We start from the raw sequence: 21,740 nt of genomic DNA on the forward strand, positions 1-21,740 counted from the left end.
GAACATTGTGTTGTTACTTATTTATCTGGATAGCAGCTGAATAACCTTTCATGTCCATAATTATCGTTCTGCTGTAAAAAAGTGCTCTCTAATTTTATTGATAAATTTGGTATTACAGGCAAAGCCTGACATTTGGGACAACTTGAGGCAGAGAATGGTCATACTTACAATGAACACCCTTTCATCTAGGAAGGCTATTTCTTTAAGTAAATATAGTTTATCACATCAAATATTTAATATATAGATAATGACGAAAACCATTACTGATTCTGCTGAAAGTACTTAACAGTATACAACAGGGTGTATTATTGTAAGGAAAGTAAGCATTTCCTTCCAATCTGATACTATTACTTAGCAGTACTATACCTTTGCTTTTCTAAAATTCAAGAATATATCCATGTCAAATGATCATGGATATCAATTTACTGGGATTCAATTTAAAAAGATTTGAATATATTTTTTGAGAAAAATAAATGATTTTAACAGCTGATTTACAAGATTGGGTTGGTGCACAATTAAGTATATCATAAGTGCTCGCAGCTGAGTATTTTTCTAACCCACAGAAACAAGGTCAAGTTCTTTCTATATATGACACCTTAGCTGGCATGGTGCTAACAATCTCAAGGGAGAAAAACTTCAAGCAACAAGAAGACAGTATTTTCCAACACCCCGATAAACCATGAAGTAATAAAAGATTTCTCACTAGAAGCCACAGAGACCTGAAAACCCTTGCCATGAGAGTTCAATCACTTGAAATACTTTTGAGTCTTCAACTGTCCTTACATTTGTTGTAAAGGTCCCTGAAGTGAATTGGTATAAACAAAACACTCAAAAAGCCAGCGTAGCTCAACTTGCTTACTGTCATACAAAAAAGATACCTGGTGTATTCGAAACTTTAAAAACTCAGTTATGACGTAAGACTTGAAAGGCGGTGAGCTCCCTGTCTCTACCGGACAGGAAGATCAGTATAACCAAGCACTTGCTGGATAGTGTTAGGCGTGAAGAGCAAGTCAGGATGACTGGCTGGTTGATCTGTAACATTTATATCTGAGATGTAATGATTTTTACAAACTTTGAAAAAGGCGTTAATTCCTCGTTGATGTTCAAGTGACTTCAAATCCAATTCTTTTCTCAGATTTGCATACACGGAACCTATCAAGAAATCTTCTTGTTCTCTAAGCTTCATGTGAGTATTCTATTCTCGTCCTAGAGGTTCACCTACCTTTTTTTGTAAGACTAAAGTGATTTTAGCCAAATGATATTTCATGAAATAGTATGTCTCTCCACAAAGGATTTTATTATTGTTTTTCTCAATTCAATTTTCTTACCTATTTAGACTTAATTTCCATAAAAGCCTCTTGTTACTTCCTGGTTTAAGTGACTTTCACTAATTTCGTTTGATTCCACCTGTACAAGCCTTGCCCAGAAATTCTTATCTGGCTGTATCAGCTGTACCTACCATAGCCTTGCTATTCATGGAAGACTTCCCTCCTCAAAACAGCTAAAGCATGTTACACCTTAAGAAGTGTAAGAGTTTCCAATGCCCTGCAGAAACTCTACGTACTACAGAGTAAGTTAAAAGTGCTTTTTCTGGCTGGAAAATTCTCTTTTAAAATTACCTTTTTCCTTGCTTGTTGATCTTTGGAAGAATGTGCCTTCACATGCTTTCTGAGGGAACTTGGGTCTGTGTAGCGTTTGGTACATCCTGGAATTTGACAAGCGTAAGGTTTCTAAATAAGAAAGAAAAAAGAAAAACCAGCTGTGATTCAATTATAAAAGTAACTGGGGAAGGTTCTACTCAAAGACTATCCAGAGCACAAATTGTTACCAACCAACTAATGTGAACTGCTAGGTAATACTCACGTTTTAATTAGAAAGCCCAGGAACTTTGAATCATGGCAGAGAGGAAAGTAAACTTTCAAGAAACAAAGAGCAGTCTGATCCTTGATGATTTTTAAGAGACTGCTTTAGATTGCGCTCTAACCACAAAGCCTCTTGTGGAATTTTTAATGAGGAAATTATTAGTAAGCATCTCCAGTCATACTTACAGTTCTGTTTCCCTGAGAACAATCTTTGGTACTGTCAGAAACTAGTAAACACATATTCTTTAAGGATTCAGGTAAAGAAGCTGTAGAAAAGTCCAGAAAAGACTGGATATGTTTCAGAGGAAACCTGATTCAGAAAGAGAGAGGGAGAGAATTAAGAAGGAAAAATTAGCATAAAGCGAGTAAGAGACAGTAAGTTTCAAATTAACAGACACATGAAAAAATTGGCAAGAAGAATATTAATATTATTAGCTGTGGAGGAGTCTGAGTGCTGAGCCTGAGGTAAGTTAGTAAGCACCCCCCCAAGACAGGTTAGAAGCACACATTTTGGCTATTCCAATTCCCCATGCTCCTGAGAGATGTGAAGCAGGGACTCTAAGGCTGAGTCTGAAGTTTACTTTATTTTTATATCCCTGACGTTTGGTGTATAATGTTTAGAAATGTGGTGGCACACGCCTGTAATCCCAGCACTCCGGAGGCTGAGGCAGGAGGATCGTTGTGAGTTTGAGGCCAGCCTGGGCTACTGGTTTTGAGTTTAAGACCAGTCTGAACTGCATAGTGAGACCCTATCTCAAAAAAGACAAAAAAAAAAAAAAATGAGTGAATGACAGTACCTTACATGCATAAAAATTTCAGCCTATCACCTACTTCTACTATAATGACAAAACAGAGTTTTAGAATCATGACTATTCTGTTGCAAGATCAGTTCCAACCTTCTATTCCAAGAACTGTAGGGAAAAAAATCTCAGGATTCACTGTGTTTGTAAGAGATATTAATTGTCACTGATCTACTTAGTAACTCAGTACTTTATCAGGTGAGGTATGAGATCTGTGCCTATATGATGTGAAACATAAGGAGAACTAAAACTTTATCTCCAAAGTAGTAATCTTGCTCTAAGAAGCTTCTGCACTACTGACCAAAAAAAAATTTCAGATTTTCTTTTATTGTTTATGTTGTACTCTTGTTTCCATGTGCATGCTTGTCATTTTGTGGGCCAACGTTCATGTGGGTTACATTATTTTCCTTCTGGAAGCAATATTTACGGTTCACTACTTTTTCTTTCCATTTTAATTCCAAGAACAAGGTAAAATTATGAATATATAATTCAATTTGACATACCCAGTTTGAATTCGAAGTTTGATATCTGATGTGTCTGTTGATTGGCTAAATATCTGAGATCGCTCAGTAGCTCTCACCTCCCAGAATGTACTAGGCATTGCACTGGTATAAGGGAGCAGAGAATGAGCAATAGATGAACCAGGTTCTTGACACCTCAATTTTTACAAAATGGTGAGCTAATTATTGCAGTTACTTGCCAATGAGCTTCCATTAGGTAAACAAAGGTTTCTTGAACCTGACAATCTTTTCCAAGTTTACAGAGCTTTCCTAAACTAGTCTTCCCTACCCTGTCCCAGCTGTAGGGGAAATACGAGCCCAAATCTGTACCTGAAGTGCCATTATGAGCACAAAAGCTCATGTTTTCGAGCATGAGAATGTAAGTTTCATGTAAAAAGGCATTATGAATATTAACATGCTACAGAAACTGATGCCTGTATGATTTGGAGTGGTAATGTCATTGTCATTTAATTTTGAGGTCTTCTTGGAGAAGGTTTAAATATTCACCATTATGCCCACAGAGCCGTGACTCTGTCTGCCTCCTGGGACCAGGATGCCAAAACAGCAACGTCAGGGACTGGCCTAAGTAGTAATCTGCCCTGGTCATTTTATCTCAACTTACCTAAACTTTAAACAGGGTGCTTTGCTTCATTAAACTACAGATTTCACTGTTTTCCATCTATACTGATAATTACTTTCCTTGTTTAGATATTAAAATGTTAACAGAGAAATGAATTAATAAAAAAATTTCATGGTTAGAATCAAGAACTAAGTAATCGTTATGGGAAAATCGTTTTTTCCAATGAGTAAAGAATTCACTTATTTGAAGAAAGATACCTTATCCAAAATTCTGACAGCATTTGCATAAGGAATGATTAATGAAATGGAACAGAAACCTAAATTTAAATTATAAATTCTTCAAATGACTATACTTCGCTTCTTAGAACAACTGTTTTACTTCAGTGTGGTTTCAAAAGAGTTCACCACTTTGTTAAATTAGTAGAAGTTTAAATAGGTTGTTTGGAACTTCAAGGAAAAAAATAATAGTTTTAACAGATCTAACAGAAAATTTTTTCCCCAAAAAAATAGCTGAGTTTTAGAAGTAATGCACTGAAATGAAAGTTTTAAAAAGGAATATATACATTTTAAATTGTGAAATGATTTTTAAAAATACTTTTTGCTTGATTAGTTAAAATTAGTACCAAGTAAAGGGTACTGTAGAACTCCAACACTTAACCCCACAATAGTTCCTTCAAGCTACAGATAGCTAGCTATAGTACAAGCAATTCCTCAAGACAATCTTGTCCCATGAATGTTCATTCTTCTATGATAAAATTTAGTTACAATTTGGAAAACTTGTTGGCTTCAACTAAGACCATTTTAGACACAAAAATAGGGTTTTTAAGCATAATTTACTCTTTTTTCATTTTTCTGCATTAAAAACCCCACTACTCACCATACTTATTCATTTAATGGTCTATTTTACTGGTCCTAAAAATCACTGAATTCAATTCAGCGACAGCCAGAAAGAGCTATTCAATGTCCGTACTATTTAACTATATTTCATATATTTATGAGGCAAATCATCACATTAAAGTACAGATAATTCTTTTTAGAAAGGTTACGTGACATATAGCTAATATGACTTGTATCAATGTGACTAATAGAGACTAATATAAAATTTAATAAATATGTCAACTATAACATCAGAAGAATCTTAAATATGTATGAGAAGGTGTGTAGGAATAACAGTATCTTTTCAAAATTCAAATTCTGGTGTAGTTTAATAAGAGACATCAGAATGCTACGCTGAGAAAGTACTGTCATGAATACATTACTTGCAAGAATGTGGGAGAAGAGATCCGTGATGTCTATCACACACTTATCCCAATGGCTTTGTTAAGTGAAATGCAATTACATAGGTCTACTCGGCCTCATGTAAGAAAAATGGCATCAAAGCCTGCGAAATGCAAAAGAGGCCTATCAACATAATGGGAAAAATAAAAGTCAGGAGTTAAACAGAAAAGGTATTTGTGAATGATCAAAATGTAACTGCGTTCAAGGAGTGAAGGGTGTGATAATGAAAATCAATCGTTCTCATAGGGTTGATATCCAAGGATATGTGGCTGTTAACACCGCGGAAGCATGAAGAAACTGAACCCTTGGGAAATATCTGTTTCTTTCTCGATCCTTGAAGGTGAAAATATCAGGTGTTTCTAAAGCAAAAGGCGAGATTCACTTTCAAAAACTGTCAGCTGCAAAGTTCTTATCAAGAAGAAAAGAACCCGGGTCAACAACCAAACAAACGAACACAATAACGCAGCTGAGATTTCTAGCAGTAGCATACACGACTATTTTGGAATGTCTTAATAGTTCAGTAATTATTTTAATAGTCTCAACTGGTGATTGTCTGTATTAAAATCTGCTTGTAGGACATCCTCTAAATGCCTTGGATTTTACATACAGAAGTAACCAGGTAACCTTCTGTACCAGGAAGTTCTAAATATTATTTAGGACACACAGTGACTACAAAAAAATGGAACAGCCACACAGGCCCCTTTCAGCACTTTACCAGGTTCCCCCTTGCTGCCCTGGGGACTGCCCTTGTAACCTGCAGGTTGCAAAGCAAATACTTGTACTGCTCCACTTTCAAAGGGGCACTTCTGTACACCGGCTTTGCTGCAAGTGGAAAGCTGCCACCATTCTTACAGTGTCCAGATGTGTCCTCTGGTGCTTGGCACGGTCACTGGAGTTGCTGAACGCCTTCTGACAGCCCGGGTGCTGGCACAGGTACGGCTTCTCGCCTGTGTGACTCCGCAAATGAATTTTGAGATTCTCAAGCCTGGAAAAGGCCTTCTTGCAACCTTCAAACTGCAAAAGGAAAACAATCTTTGGTCGTTGAGTGATTCGGGGTGAGTGGGGGGCAAAGTCTTCAGTTTATACTTAGGTTAAAACAATAAAATAAAATAACATCCAAACAGGAACAAGTACTGCTGCTAAAATTACCCATGTACTTATGTGAACTGCATCTTTCCACTGAATATATATGCCACTTTCTATACTAGATTTGGGTCCCAAACTGATTTCTGTGATCACTTATGTTAGAAAAAATTCACAGTGAGCCATCTGGCTCAGTTAATAAAAATGCAGTAATGTGTCTTAAAGATTTATTAAAAAATTAACACACTTTTCCATTTCCAAATTGGTCTAAATTGAAGAAACCAGGAAAGAAGAAACTTTTTGACAAGGAAAAAACTAACAGGAAAAATCAGAGTGATGTATGAGGAAAAAAAATTGAAGATGTGAAGTCCAGGATGAAAAGGGCATGTGTCCATTAGATTGATGGGATCAGAACTTCCTTAATTGTACTTCAAACTGAACTATACTAACTAGGCTTTTTCAATTTCCCAAAGAGTCACCATATTAACATGCAGGGTAATGTCATAAACACACTCTGAAAGGAATGAAAAAATAGACAATTCATTTAATGTTAAATTATTTTCCCAAAGGTTTAACTTTTATTTTAAAATTTTTTCTTACATAATTCATGAACAGAATTAAAAATGAAAGTTTGGATATTACAACAAATATGTCTTTGTTTTGTCAATATTTATTGACAGTAACATTAACTTAATATTTTCTGTGAGCAATGTATCAGCTACTTCATAGGATCAAAGTGATTCTAATCCTTCAGTGACAGTACAGTAAAGAAAATGTTATTAGGAAAAGCATACAAATTAAGCGTGCATTTGAGACGGAGATTTATCATTTATCACTCCCTTTGGTGCTAAACCCAAGAATTTTTGTGTGACTTTGACAGTTAATTTTATTTGAGTGCCCTCCAGAAGGGAAAGTTAGAAATATGAATAAACTTGGCAGAAAAAAAGTATAACATACTTAAAGCCATCAAGAAGCCTCAATGCTTAAAGGGGACCACAAGGACAGGAGTGATATAGGAAAGAATACAAGAAGGTCAGATGAAGAAGGTTCTGATTCAGAATCAGCAGGAATCACACAGCCTTGCTGCAAAGATTTTATGAAACTGCTTGGTTCTCTTCCTTATTACAATAGCTCACTGTGCAAAAAAGATGATCCAGATTTGGCCAAGTTTTGGCGACTGGAATTTTCATCTTCAAGTGAAGAATGAACTAAGTAGGAAGAATAATCAAACATGTCATAACTCCATCTATTTAAGTAAGTTGCTCAGATTTTGCATGCTGGAATATTTTAAGATATTTATGAAAGTTGCACTTATTTTTGATTGAGAGTTATACATGTTTCACAGACATATGTTGGTTTATTTCAATTTTGATATTTTGCTTAAAATAATTTTGGTGTTTTCCTGATTTCTGTTTCACATAAAAATAAATTTAGCCTGAACGGAAAATGAATGCTGACGAAGCCAACTACTTTTTTTCAGCAGCAAAGGGCATGTAATGCCATGTCGTTAGGAAAAGAGGAGCTGAGGGCCTGATTTCTGCAGGCTTTCAAGCACTTCTGAAATTTAAAGATAAAGGGGCTCAAAATTAACTCCTCATTCATGGCTAAGCGGTCTCTGCTGACCAAACCACTGTTTTTAAGGTTTCCTTTGAATGGCAACTCAGAGCAAACTCCTGGAGCTTAGTTTATTTTACTTGGAATCACCTTGTGGACCACACTTAACCCTGAAATGAGCCTGTGGTTTTGGACATGCTAAGCCTGTAGCCTGGTTCCTAGCAAGGTTCTTTCGCAGAGTGGGTTTCATATTGGGGCCAGCTCCAGGAGCTCAACCCAGAGCTTGTTAGGCCCAGTATTCTCTCCCTCCCACAGTCTCCTTAGAGAGAAAGTGTTATTGTTTTGGTACCAGCATGGGTGTGGAGAACAACTTTAGAACAGATTCATAAGGTTCCTAAGTCCCAGATAAAGCAAGACCTCTAGATCTCCAGTGGTGTGATTAGATACATGCTAAGTTAATTCAAATAGCCCACAGGATCAGACATGAAGTCTGTGTAGGCTAGCATTTCCTAGGTCTTCCCACTTAAACATTCACTTAATGTTCAATTAGAATTCAACTAACTGCTGTTATGACTATTAACAGAAGAAATAAAAACCCCCAAATCTCACTGCCTTTCAAGCAAATCCATGAAAATGAGTAACCTCTCAGAATATCCTGACCATTTTAAAATAGCAAAGTAAAAGCAACTAAAAGCAGCCAGGCTGAAAACGAAGACAAAACCACTGTCTGTTGAACAGTAAAAATCCACGGGATGTAAAATGTTTCCTCTGCAACATGGAAGGCCAGAAGCTGACACAGTAGCATCGCAATATTTTCAGTTTTCACGGGGAAAACATGAAGAGTTTGAACTCACTGAGTTGTACAAATAAATGCAGAAGAAAGGCAATTTCATGTATGCAACGGCTTGTAACATACTACCTATTCATTCTTCCAGATGGAATTAACTTGAAGAAACTATGATCCCAAGGCCAGTAAAACTAGGCACTGAAGGACTGATAAGTGCCTAGGTGAGGGGAAAGTGCCTCACACATCACAAACATCTGAGTGAATTTGTGACACTGAAGATTTTGCAAGAAAAAGGAGGTGTTGTTTGCTCCTCTAACGGTCTCTGGATGAAACTTGAAAGCAAGTAATTTTATAATGAATCATTATCATTCATTATGGGACAAACCTGGTAACTGAACACAAGAATTTCCTCTCCCTGAGCCAGTTTTTACTCTTAGACATTTTACATAGAGGTTTTACTCTTTAGACATTCTTAGATATTTTTAAAATAAACTAACAGGCACATTTACAAAAGAGTGTTAGAGGAGACACCAAAACTGGATTCTTTGGGTGTTTGGGCAATGGGTGCTTTTGATATTCCTTCTTAGGTTTTTCATGTTTTCCAAATCTTTATTAAGTACTTCTGACCTTGTAAATGAACATTCAAACTCAGGGAAGCAAGGACTACTGTAAGTAATTCCCTGGTTTTGATCATAGGCTTTTTTGCTGAAGTTGCTATGGTGTAAGATCCATCCTGAAAGATAAGGTCCAAATTTTCAACTGACTGCTCTTCTCATAGTTACCAACTAAATCCTGCACAACTGAGCAATTGCTTTGTCTCAGGTCCTTTTCTTCCTGGACTGGCTGTGAAGCCATGAACTCAAGATTGATGGACCATGTACTGGTAGGTAAGAGAAAAATAATGCACAATCAAACCTTAGAGTCAACAGGAAAGTTGAAGGGTGAAAACATAGGATATACGAAAGAGAGGCAAATGGCGATAATGTATGGTGGGTGGTGGAAAAGCAAGCCGGAATTCACTGAAGGTTTATTCCATGCTAAACTTCCTGCTCTGTGTTTTCATCAAGGTTAGTCATTTTGTCTAAATAGCACCCTTTATTGTCCAGCAAATATTAAATAAGTCCTATAGGGAAAAAAAAATCAATAAAATGCAAAGCTGATTCACACGAACATACAAACCAAAGTCGGAGCATATGGCTGGTCAGGTTCAGTACTGAAAACCCTGAACAGTGATGCTCACAGATATGGCTCCCAGACCAGAGGCAGCATTAGCACCCCTGGGAATTCGTGAGAAATGCACAATCTCTGATCTCTGTGCATGAGGCCCCCCTAAACCCAGTGAGAGCAAGGGAGTTAGAAAATGCCATTCAGACTCTGATCAGCGCCCATTCTCTTACACCAATCTTCTGGCAGAATCCTTTGTCTTCTAATTTGGACAAGAATCATATGGACTAACATAGTAGCAGCTACCCTAGGACCGAAAGGCATATTCCAGGGTAGGGCAAAACTATCTTCATTCATACAGCAAATGGAACAACAATCCAAAAATACTAATCTCTTACTAGAAATTCTTTAAACTCCTGACTTTAAATGTGCTACCCGGCAGATGTCTGGCTCTAAAATAGGCATGCCCACAAGTTCTCTCAGTAGCTTCCTGACCCGTAAGACACCCCACATTTCTACTGCCCCTTACATTCTTATGTTGAGCAAAATCAGTGAAGGAGAGCCATTTTCACATTTCAGTGGAATTACAGACACATATAAGAATAGTGCATGAAATTGTAAGTGACAGAACTTTAAATCTCAAGGGTTTTGAAAAATACTGCACTGCAGGAAGCCTCACGTTGAGCAATATCTCTTTAACTTGAGGATCTTTTTAAGGTAACACACTTTAATTAGAAATTTTCAATAGCCTCAAATGTAAAGAATTTCAGCTTGCACCACTTTGCTAATTTAGAAAATTATTTCATATTTAAAGAATCACACTGGACTGTAATCATCATCTGTATATATTAGTTTGATTAGGGATTGTTGACATTAAGTAACATTAAGATGACCTTTGAAATATCACTTTGTCTTTCTATTAGAAGCTTTTGTGCAAGGTTCTAAAAATGAAAGCCTCATTAGACACAATTAAAATGGGATTTATTCCATATGTATAACCAATAATCAAGAGACTATTACTCCCTTCCCTAATCAGCTACTTAAGAGTGGTGAGAAGTTTGTATTCAAAGCAGTAATAACAGCAAACCTTCTTGATCAGGTTTCTTTACCACTGCTAATGTCAACAAAACCCAAACAGAAAGGAGTCTATGATGCTGGACATGCTTTTTAAAAAAACATACATTTGATTTCGATTAAGGCTCGGTGTTTATGAGCCCTAGAGGTATACGCTTTTACAATTTCATCAGTCAAGACCAATTAATCTCATTAGCAATGGCTGCCACCATGACATGCAGCAGGAATTGGCTGATGAATTACAGTACATGTTAGTTTATGTCTCCACATACAGCCCAAAGACAACAGAGATGAAAGAGATTGATAGGAAGGTCAGTGAACATTTCTAATGTCCTGGGTACAGTCAAGGTGATGTCCATAGTAAGTCCAAGAGTTCAAGTCTACTTGAATTAAGTGCATGCCTTCAAGAGGTAGGAATAACAAATTACTCTGTGACTCAGAAGGAGATGTCCAACAAGATAGCTAAGAGTCAGCTTATGCACCTGAGAGGACAAGAGAAACTTGATGCATATATTGAACTTGAACTTAGTTCCAGAAGTTTTTTTCTAGAGCAGTACTTCCCAGCTTTATGTGCACAAGAATTATCTGGGTGTCTTGTTGAAATGCATGTTCTACTTTTGTAGGTCCGCGGTAGGGTCTGCGAGGGTGCATTTCTAACAAGGTGATGCTTATTAAGGCTGAAAGCTCAAAGACGGTACTTTGAGAAGTAAGGTTCTAGGAGTCGTTAGTGACCCTCATGTTGAAAATGTTCAGTTTGATAGGATTTAGAAAAGAAGAAATAAAATAGCAAGATAATTCGAGAAAGAATAAAAGAATAAAGAAAGCGCCTAACTTTGATGACCTAAACTGTCGCAGCTTTGTCCTTGGACTGTTGGCCAGTATGATCTAATTTTTAAATTCAGCTTGAGAAAATGCACCAAAAAAAGCAGAAGAAAAATCACTTTTAAAAAAGGACAAAGAAAAAACAGAAAGACTTTCAGGGGCACACTGGGCCACCTGATTCCATTTCTCTCTCAGCTGACTTGCATTCGGACACAGGACTGGCATTGTGCCACTCTGATTTCTGCTTCCAGTGCATTTTAATTAGTACTGGCTGCTCCAGAATACCTTAATATTTACCACATCAGTTTGGAGAAAGGGTTACACAAAGGGCAAAAAGAAAATATTCACATATTTTGAGGCTTTTATAAAGTATCAAGTACATGAATCCATCACACTGAGTAATACAGAATCCCTTCTGCATCTTGTTTCGTTCAGACCAACAGCTGCACAGAGAGGACAGAGAACATGTCTGCACCTGTTCTTACATTGTGATTCGACTCATGTGCAGAGGTGACTCACTCTCCTGTGGATGAAAGAACCCTGCACCTGGGGGCTTCTGTTTCCTTTTGGTTGCTAAAAGGTAATAACTGAGTTTTTAACATTTCAAAGGCTCTATCCAGGGTAACAGTGGCCTCACTGGAAATTATTTAAAGTTGGAGTAGATAAAGATTATCCTTGGTTAATTTCAGAGTTTATTAACTTCAAAGAAATCAGTGCAACTCAGACTGAGTTTTCAAATGTTCCAGGTATCTAAACAAATCGGCACTGTCATTCCTTACAACCCTCAAAATTTGACTGGTGCCTCTGAAGGGAAGAAAAGGCCATGGCGCTTTGGTCTGAATGAGTCAGTCGATTAAGTGCATGCCACTCATCCGGTATTCTGAAGTCCTCACTTTTCCAGGTTTTCTGGAACTATTAAAATTTTTGTAGAATTAATATAAAACCCAATCTCTAATGTTTTCCTAAACTGAAATAGATTCCAGTCCTTGTTCTTTTTCTTGTTATGCTGGTGTACAAAATGAATCCATTAACTTGCTCATAAATTCAACTTCCTGGCTTGTTGTGCTTCTTGTTTTTGATTAAATCTGTATAAAACAAAGGTCACAAAACTGGGCGGGTATGTATATGTTTCTAATTGGTTTAAGGTAATTCATTGTGATTCAGTGTTTTGGGTCATGAGTAGCGGTTGATCTTAAAGGGTCCTCTAAATAAGGTGGCAAAACAAGTAACAGTTCAACCTAAAAGTAAAAATGGAAAAAGTGTTTTCGAGAAACCACATGACAATAGGGAGAGAAATATGTTATTTCTGTGCCAATAATTGAACCATACTAAATTTTTATGGAAATATCAAGTGTCTGGTTTATAACAATTGAAAGGAGCTGGGGAAAAATGGAACATCATGATAGGCATTATATTCACAACTGGAAAAAGAATTCTCCACAGTGCAACCTTGATATTTAAGACATATCCTAAGACTGTCTCCAGCTATTTGACAAATGTATGGTTATCATATATTATTCATATTGTATCAATACAATTTCAAAAATCTACAATCTTAAGCAAATGATTATTTCTCTTGAGAAGTTCAACAATGAAAAATAGGTTGTCAAGGGGTTGTGGGAACACAACTATAAGTTTTTGTTGTTGCTTATTAGCATTGATTTCATCCAATCTATGAATATACATCCACTCGGCATGCATACTTCAGGGGTTGACAAATTACAATAAATGTACTTTGATTACATGCCAGTAAAGCAAATGTATTTTATGGCTATATAACTAGTAGTGCATAAACGTTCCTGAAAGCAATTAAATTATTTAATTTCCTGTGTACCTGTATTCCTCATCATCACATAGCCAGGTATAATTCCAACCCAAGATGTGTGCATGTTTCAGTGGATATATACTCATAGACTACAGGAAATCAGTACTAACGAACAACAGCAAAATTAGTTTTTGAGTTTTCATAACATACAGACAAGTTTTTCATTATTTACCCTCTCACAAGCATATCATTTGTTTGCCGTTGTAGTATCCAGGCACTGTACTGAGAGTAGGTAATATGTGATAGCTTGTCTTTGTTAAAGAGGCTCCATTTTTCTCTTGCCTCTGCATCTGCTATCCCTGTGTGTATCCTTCATAAGCACAATATTGTTATAAAGTTATAGAAGGCACCCAAATGAAAGCTACATTCAGATATTGTGCTACTCTATATTAAAGAAAAGAACTCTTTCAAACTTTAAAGTACAGGTCAATATACCTAGTGACCAATTCCTTTTTCCCCACATGGATCATGCATATGATGAGTTGTCTGCACATCCAGCCTTTACTAGGTGCTGTGGATGACACAGGATAAAACATCAGTCTCAGTCCTACCTTATTACATCCCAGTACATTCCAGAATATTGGAATATACCCAGTCTTCTCCATTACCCTCCTATGATTTTTCTACTTTCTCCAAGTGATGTGACCACTCAGAGGTGAGGAAATAGGGAAGCTGGGGAAGCCATCTCACGGGTTTTAGGTACTAAATTCTGTGTTTGAAAAACATGCCCCAACGCTCTAGTTTATTTGAAAGGTTCAGCTCAGAAATACATTTTCAACTTTCAGAAAACCAAGATCAATGAAGTAAGCAAAAGGAAAAGCAAAGTGGGAGGGAAAGAGGAAGGGACAGAGGGAAGGAGCAAAGAAGGGATGAAGGGGGAGAGAGACAGAGACAGGCAGAGACAGAGAAAGAAACCTATCCAAGGGAAGAGACAGGAAGAAAGTAGCGGAGAATTACCACAGCTTAGAATTCACACGATCAGGCCCTTCCCCTCTTCCCCGTCTCCCTCCTTTACCTACTGGGCTTCAGTCAAACTGAGCTGCAGGCCCCTGATTAAGCAGTATGCTTTTTTGCCTTCTTGCCTTTTCACCTGTGCCTGTGACATTCTACAGACCTTGAGCTTGGGGCCTCCTCGCCTGGGAAGTCTTCCTTTAGGCTTTCACCAGAGCACAATGGATCTGTCCCCATATATGCTCACTACCCTCTGCCTATTGCCTGGGCAGCACACAGAGGCACACTAATTGGACTGCTGGTTTCCCTCGCTTGGCTGTGAGCTTTACGAGTACAAGGAACTGAGTCTTATTAATCTTTTTATTGCCAGCACTACGTACAGTATTTGGCACATGCTCAAGTGATTATAGATTATTTACTAAATAAATGCTAAATGAAATGGAGAGAATGAACTCTGTAAGAAAGCATATTGATTTCCTCAACTTCCTTGTGTAGTAAACTCATTAAGGCCTTTTAATTAGGTAGGGCTAGTTACTGCTCACGATGACATCAAATGATCAACATCGCGAAAGCTTTAATGAAATGCATTTACGGGTTTTGGATGCTGGATTTTAATGTCCTATAGAACTACCGTAAAATGTATATTTAATCATTTTAATATCTAACCATGTGGGAAATACCAATAACAACATATGGTTGGTGTTTTTTTGTGTGTGGATGTGATGGATTAACTTCTTTATTGATGTTCTGAGAAATCTTTAGCAATACTAGTAAAACGAAGTGAGCTGTTTTCCTACCACACCCTTCTCCAAATTTGAGCTACACATACACAGATCCATTGGGAACATGTTATTAGCAATAATTCAAGCTTATAAATGTTGCCCTTTTCGTACATAAAGGAAACGGAACTGTTTTAAATCACACTTTAAAATCCTGAGCTAATATACTCTCAAATATGCCAAGAAATAGCCTCTGATCAGAATCTCTCATGCAAAGAACAAAGATCTTTCAGACCTTGCTCTGAATTGCCCTAAGAATTGCCAAAAAATAAGCCAAGAAATATCCCATGGTACCATGCCCCCCTCAAACATCCTATAGTAGTGGTGGTGAACGGATGGCATATGTATGTAGTGGGCTCTTTGTATCACTGAAAGCTCTAAAAGGTTCGCCCTCACTGTCCTGTAGCTAGCCTCTCTAAAGCCAGTGCAGAGGTTCCTATCCCGTGTCCCCCATGATAACTGCAGAGTTTACTTATGTTGAGAGGCTATATGTGGCCAAGGCCTTGGTGCTAACTTCTCCTTTGGTAGTGGACCTGACTGCCTAGTAATTAATCGTCTTCAACTGAAAAGATGAGAAATGACACTGTCTGCTTTCAGTTTTATTAAGAATTGGCACGTCTGGTTTAACAGAGCTAAGCGATGTATTTATTTACTGTGGTGTTTCCCAAAATGATCGCTGAATTCTGTCATCTCTTGACTGAGAAACTGTTTGCGGGATGAAACAGAATGTATGCTAACATACATTCAGCAACACAAACCTCCAAGACAAACTGTTTAAGTCAATTTACTTATCATATAGGCACATAGGTGCAAATATGTGCATATGCACTTGTGGATGCCGCCATGGGCACACGCTTTAACACTTGCACACATATCCCACACAGATTCTGTGGTAGATGGGTGTTTAAGATCTGTGTGCAGGGGTGTAGAAGCAAGCAGGAATTTGCCAAGAGAGAAAAGGAAATTCACACACGAAGAGAATAATTTACCATAAATTGGCCCACACTGAGTGTATTCCAAAAAACGAAGTGCAAGATGCCAAATTTTTAATGGCTCTTGCTATTCCAGATCTGGCCCTGACAAGCTTTGGAAGAGATGCAAGTGGGCAGAAAGGATGGGATTAAAAATTACATCTTGAGCCTTTTTCACTTTCAAATGTAAAATTCCTACCACTCTGACAGGGGAAGGAGAGCGGCAGGGATGTTTTCCTGACACTGCTTTTCTCAGCAAAAAGCCATCATTTCCTTTAGGCATTGCTTAATTGTAAATTCTGAACCTTTTGCCATCTGCAACTGGTTGTTTAAAAAAAAAATCAGCCGATAGGGAAATAACGGAGCTCAAAACCTTGCAATGGCTTCGGTAGACAATACAGAGGGACGATCTCAAAGTGGCGCCTCCTTGTGGCTCCATCCTCGGACTGACGATCTTCTGTGACAGCCCCCACCCATTCACCACCCCCACTTACTCACACTTGTTTCCAAAATGTGTCCCCTCCGTTTCCATTTCTCTCAAGACTGAGGTCTTCTGCCTGGCTTTCTCATCATGGGTTCAGAAAACCCTTCATTCCTTCCACATGTTTTTCTTCCTTCTCTGATTCTAAATTGCTCTATCCTGTCGCATCTGATGGCTTTCTTTCTTGGTTGTGAAGAGAATGGCTCTCGTGCCTTCCCTCTTCCTTCTGTACGCTTTCACTTGTGGGCAAAATGCTGTCATTAAATGCATGAACTCTTTGCAAGGATCATCTTTTAGGTTTTGAGACCTACAGGATATTCGAGTATTGTCATGCATACCCTGAACTTTTGTTCCTAAAATTATTATGAAAATACCTTAGCTTCTTAGTGTGACTTCAATCCTCTCAACAGTCCTACTTAAATGCGACTTCCTTCTCCATTTAGCACAAGAATGATACATTTCAGGTAAAATTATAAAATTTTGTGTGTGGATGTGGATATTTCAGCACCTCAAATATTTTAGATTAGATAAGAATATTGTTCTAATAGCTATTCTGTTGACCACTGTAATAAATGTACGCTGCTCTTGTTTCTTACCCTCCAAAAAAGTAAAAGAAAAAGTAAGCTGAGTCATTTCCATGTATGGTTCTTCCTTTCTCTCTTCGCCACTTCACAGAGACAACAAGGCTGGCAGGAAAGTACTTACCACAAAGTAAATTCTCCACAAATGTTAGCCATCATCATCATCTATTACGCATTCAAAATATGTACTATCTGTAACCTCTATTTTATAAGTGAAGGGAACTGGCTATTAGACAGGTGAGGAGATCTGCCAAAGTCACAGGGAATAAGTGGTAGGGCCTCCACTGGAATCATGGCCTTCGGCTCAACTACCAGGTACTCTCTCCACGTGACTCAAGAGAATGCCAGCTTATCAAGAAGTCAAGGAGATAATAAAAGATATTTCTTAGACGAACTCAACTGCACTACACTTTTTTCCTTCACAAAGTAAAAAGCATTGGTAATTTAAATTTATGAGGACCAACCACCCTAAATTATACCACTCAGTCTCACCAAAGTCTGAGCCCAGAGTTAAACCATTAGCTATGACTAGAAAGCACTGTGTGCCTTATGTTCTTGGCATAACCTTCCTTTTAACTAACTATAGTTCTCAAATTTGGGGGAAAATATGGTATGCATCTGTGAGCCAGTCAGAATCAGGCTGCTGAGAAACAAATGCAAAGCGAGGCCTGGCACAAAAGAATCAACATGATGATTCTAGAAGGAACTCAAGGTTGTATATTCAGCCAAACAATGAAACAACGTACAAGATGAACCCTCCTCATTTCACTAAATAAAGAAGTCCTGGAAATTACTACCAATTTACCAAGAGTGACGAAACTTGGCCCTTATTCAATGCATACTTACCTAAGCCTTTCTTAAAAGAACTTAACTAATGGAAAAAAGAAAGATATTTCAGAAATTCCCATAATTTAATAGAAGCCTAATATACATTAGGCCCTCAACAGATTTTTTTAAAGTTGTGAATTGGTTGAATATGTGCCTAAATATTGTTATAGCTCTTCCAACTCCACTGAGGCAAAATATCCTGAGAACGATAAAACAGGTTCTGTCGCCATTCCCCATTGTTAGATAAAAGAATCAGCCTGTATCATACCAGAAGACATTGGCTATCCACTGTCAGCGCGACTTGGTCTAGACTCCCCTCTGAGCTCCAGGCCCTTGTGCTGCCTGTTCAGTATCTCTACACTGAGCAATCACAGGCAGCTCAAAGCACAAATTTCAACTTATCTCAAAACAAAGTTTTCATTTCCTGTCCTCTACTCACCCAGAAATGCAACCCCAGAGGCTGGAAGTCACACTTCACATCTCCCATACCCACCTCTAATCTCCAAGTCCTCAAGAATCTCTCAAATGCAAACACTTCTTTCTACTTCTTTCCGACCCTCCCTCCCTTTTTGACCCCTCACTGGTCTATTTCAGTGCTCTCCAAACGGGTCTCTCTGATTCACTCTTGGGCCCATCCACCGTCTGGGACCCAAGCTACTGCCAAAGAAGTCTTCTGAAAACTAGAAAGTGAGTCAAGTTATTCCTCTGTGTCAAATTCTTCAAAGGTTTCTTGTTGGTATTCAGAATAAGACCACAGTCTTGCTATGTCTCACAAGGTCTTGCTTGATATGGCTCTTGGCCATCTTCCCATCCACCCTCACCTTTCTCTCTTCCCTTCTCCTCTAGCTCTAGCTCATCAAAAATGCCATGCCCTTCTCTACCTCAAATGATTTGCACATACAATTTCCTTCACCTGGAAAAATGTCTCGTCTTATTTTGCTTGCTTAAGTCTGTGCATCTAAATTTTAGAGCTCTCTGAAATATTCCTTTCTCAAGACAGCATTCTGTGTCCCCCAAGTTGGGTTTAGTTTCCCACATACATGTCCTTATAATCATGAGTTTCATTAGGACATGGGCCAGTGTCTGACTCCCCCCATCCCACCCTTGTAGCGCTTGAAATCCACTCAGAATCGCTGTATACTTATTTGAACAGTGGTTGTTCTACCAAACAATGGGGAATAATAAAAGACCAGTGAACTTAAAACACAGAGCCTCAGGTCTGGAGACAAAAAGTGCTTGTGAAGTTCCTTATAATTTCTAAATGGTACACAAGATGCATATTTTTCTAGATTCTAATTGCACATACAGAAATATCTCAACTCATTCTGACAAAGTTATCCACCAGGGAGATGAATAAATAGCTTCACGAAATACATATGGTGCAATTACATCCAGCAAAAAGTGACAATAGGTCTTGCTTTATAGTAATCTAAAAATTCAAAGCCCAATTATTTTAGCTGCTCAGTAAATAATACTGAAAGGATGTGGTAGTAAAGAAACTTCAGGACATACTGTATTAGTAAACGCTAATGATGTCTTTATGATCCACAGAACCAGTTCTTTTTCTTCTGAAGGAAAGAAAGCTTTGCAAATTTAAAAAAAAAAAAAAGCCATCCATGAGCTACAGCCAAGAACAAAATGAAAGCAGGAGTCTTCCTTTTCATCTTTCAAGAGCAGTATTTAGTTAAAAAAATATATGCTGGACTCAGAAAAATATGACCAGAAACACGAATGTTTGAATCCCAAAAATATGGTCATTGGCAGCTAGCCTTTTAAAATATATTTACAAGGAAAAAATGAGAGAAAAGGACCTGTTTCCATAGTTCCAAATTTCAGGGTGAACTGACACTGACTTTAATGATAGGGGTCAGTCTCCGACTTCTTCAAATGCAGAAGCACTGCAAGTAACTGGTATAATTAGCAGTTTAGATATGCAAATAAAATTCAAACTTGTAATGAGTGAGATAGAAAAGCTATTTCAACAGAAAAAACAAAAAGGAAGAGAGAAGTAGAAGAAAAAGTATGAGAAAGAAAAAAGTGTAACAAAAACAAAAAGCCCACCCGACAGATTCTGGACTTGGCTGATCACTTTCACTAATGAAACCTGAACACAATTTCAGTGAGGGACAAAGGAACAGCCTGAAGCTGCCTAGCCCCAGGTCCACCCAGGCCATGGAAATCTGGAGGATGACAATCACTGAGGCAAATCTAGAAATGCTGTGTGGTCCTCATGCTGCCTTGATCTGTGTTTGCTATTTTTCTAATTTGAACAAAACATTTAAACTTTTGATACCTCAAAAATAAAATCATATAGTCAATAAAAGCATTTGTTTAGGAGGCAAAAAGTTATTGACATCCATTTCCTTCTCAATCACCTTCCAAGTGGAAAATGGTAACTGACGGCAGAACGCTTCTGCCCACCTGTGGCTCACTTGAACCAGCAGTCTCCAAAGACTAGCACCACTCAGCACTTGGGAAGCCTGGGACACCAACTTTCCAGACCAGACCTGACCAGGATCGCCCAACTGGCACATTTTCTGCACATGGTGTTTTCCTACTTCATGTCACTGCATGATTATCTGCCTAGTAGCTGTCTCCTGAGTTCTGCATTAATCTTGTGTGTGCCTTTGTTTCCTGAGCCTAGCATAGTGCCTACAAACTACAAGTAATCAAAATCTGGGATTGCTGGGTGCTAATGGGTCAGATTATCAAAATGTCAAGGTTACCCTCTGCATCATCATTTATTCGATAATCAAAAGTCAATTAATGATAATTTATCAAGAAATTATTGGGTGAAGACGATAGGAACTGAAGCAATACTATACCAAATGCTATGTGAGGGCAGTTACTGTAATCCCCTGGGGAACTCCTTACGAGGCAGACTCTGGTTCAGCATGTCTGTGGCAGGGTGTGGATTCTGCATTTCCAGAAACCTTCCAAAGGATGCTGATGCCACCTGTCCTCAGGTCCCACTTGTAACAACAAGGTTCAAGAAGATCCAACAGACAACACAAACACTGACTTGCTCAAGGTCAATCTCCATTACTTGCATTTGAAAAATCATACCGTGATTGTTGCCTAAGTGGTTTCTGGTTTAGATATTCATATAGATGTCTGATTGGAGGGGATGGGGAAGGAAGGACACCATTTCTTGGTTTTTCTCCAGGAAGATTTGGAGCTCTGTGACACACAAATTCTCTGATGAATTCCACCTCTCATCAGAAGACCTTCCATATCCTTATTAAGCTAATGAAAGATTCACTTGCTTCAGAGGAATTTGGCCAGAAAAATAGACAAACTTGGATTTTCTACAGGACATTTTGTATGATAATATATGAGAATATATATATATATTCATATTCTTGGGGGAAATTAGTGCATATACAACACTTAGGAGTTTATAATATGTGAAGGGTTCATCTTTTAGGGTCTGTTAGGGTTTCTTCTCATTTATGTAGTTGATATTGCAGATCTTTCTTTCCAATAGCTTCCAAGCCATTTTGGAAATGGGCTGATAGATATTCATATTTTGATCTTTGAACTGATTTCCAAATCTTTTAGGACTCAGTGATTCCTTTGGAAAGTGACAGTTTGAATTGCTCCCTAAAACAATGATGCAGTAACACAAATGGTTTCTGAAGGCAATATCTGAGTCTCAGTTTGTGCAAATGGTCTTGCCTCATACACTTCAATGCAAAGAGCTGATCCATGTTTAATGAGTTTTCTATGGATTAAAAATAAATAGTTTTAAATATTTTTCAATAACAATCCTTTTTCTAGTATTTGCTACTGGCTCTCCTAGAGGAATACTGCCAATGATA

At 37.9% G+C, this 21,740-nt stretch overlaps 1 protein-coding gene across 12 annotated transcripts in view; it reads right to left on the reverse strand.

The window, feature by feature from the left end:
- The window catches only part of Glis3 (GLIS family zinc finger 3), a 440,925-nt gene that overhangs the window by 103,974 nt on the left and 315,211 nt on the right, over positions 1-21,740 (reverse strand). For all 12 annotated transcript variants that reach the window (XM_005388624.2, XM_005388628.2, XM_013516325.1 and 9 more), the window contains 2 exons: positions 5,872-6,033; positions 1,620-1,730 (listed from right to left, as the gene is read on the reverse strand). In XM_005388624.2, coding sequence (XP_005388681.1) covers positions 1,620-1,730; positions 5,872-6,033 — 273 coding nt within the window. The remainder of the gene's footprint in view (positions 1-1,619; positions 1,731-5,871; positions 6,034-21,740) is intronic.

This window comes from Chinchilla lanigera, unplaced genomic scaffold (genome assembly GCF_000276665.1).
Source record: "Chinchilla lanigera isolate Chin_1 unplaced genomic scaffold, ChiLan1.0 scaffold00033, whole genome shotgun sequence".
NCBI classification, from domain to species: domain Eukaryota; kingdom Metazoa; phylum Chordata; class Mammalia; order Rodentia; family Chinchillidae; genus Chinchilla; species Chinchilla lanigera.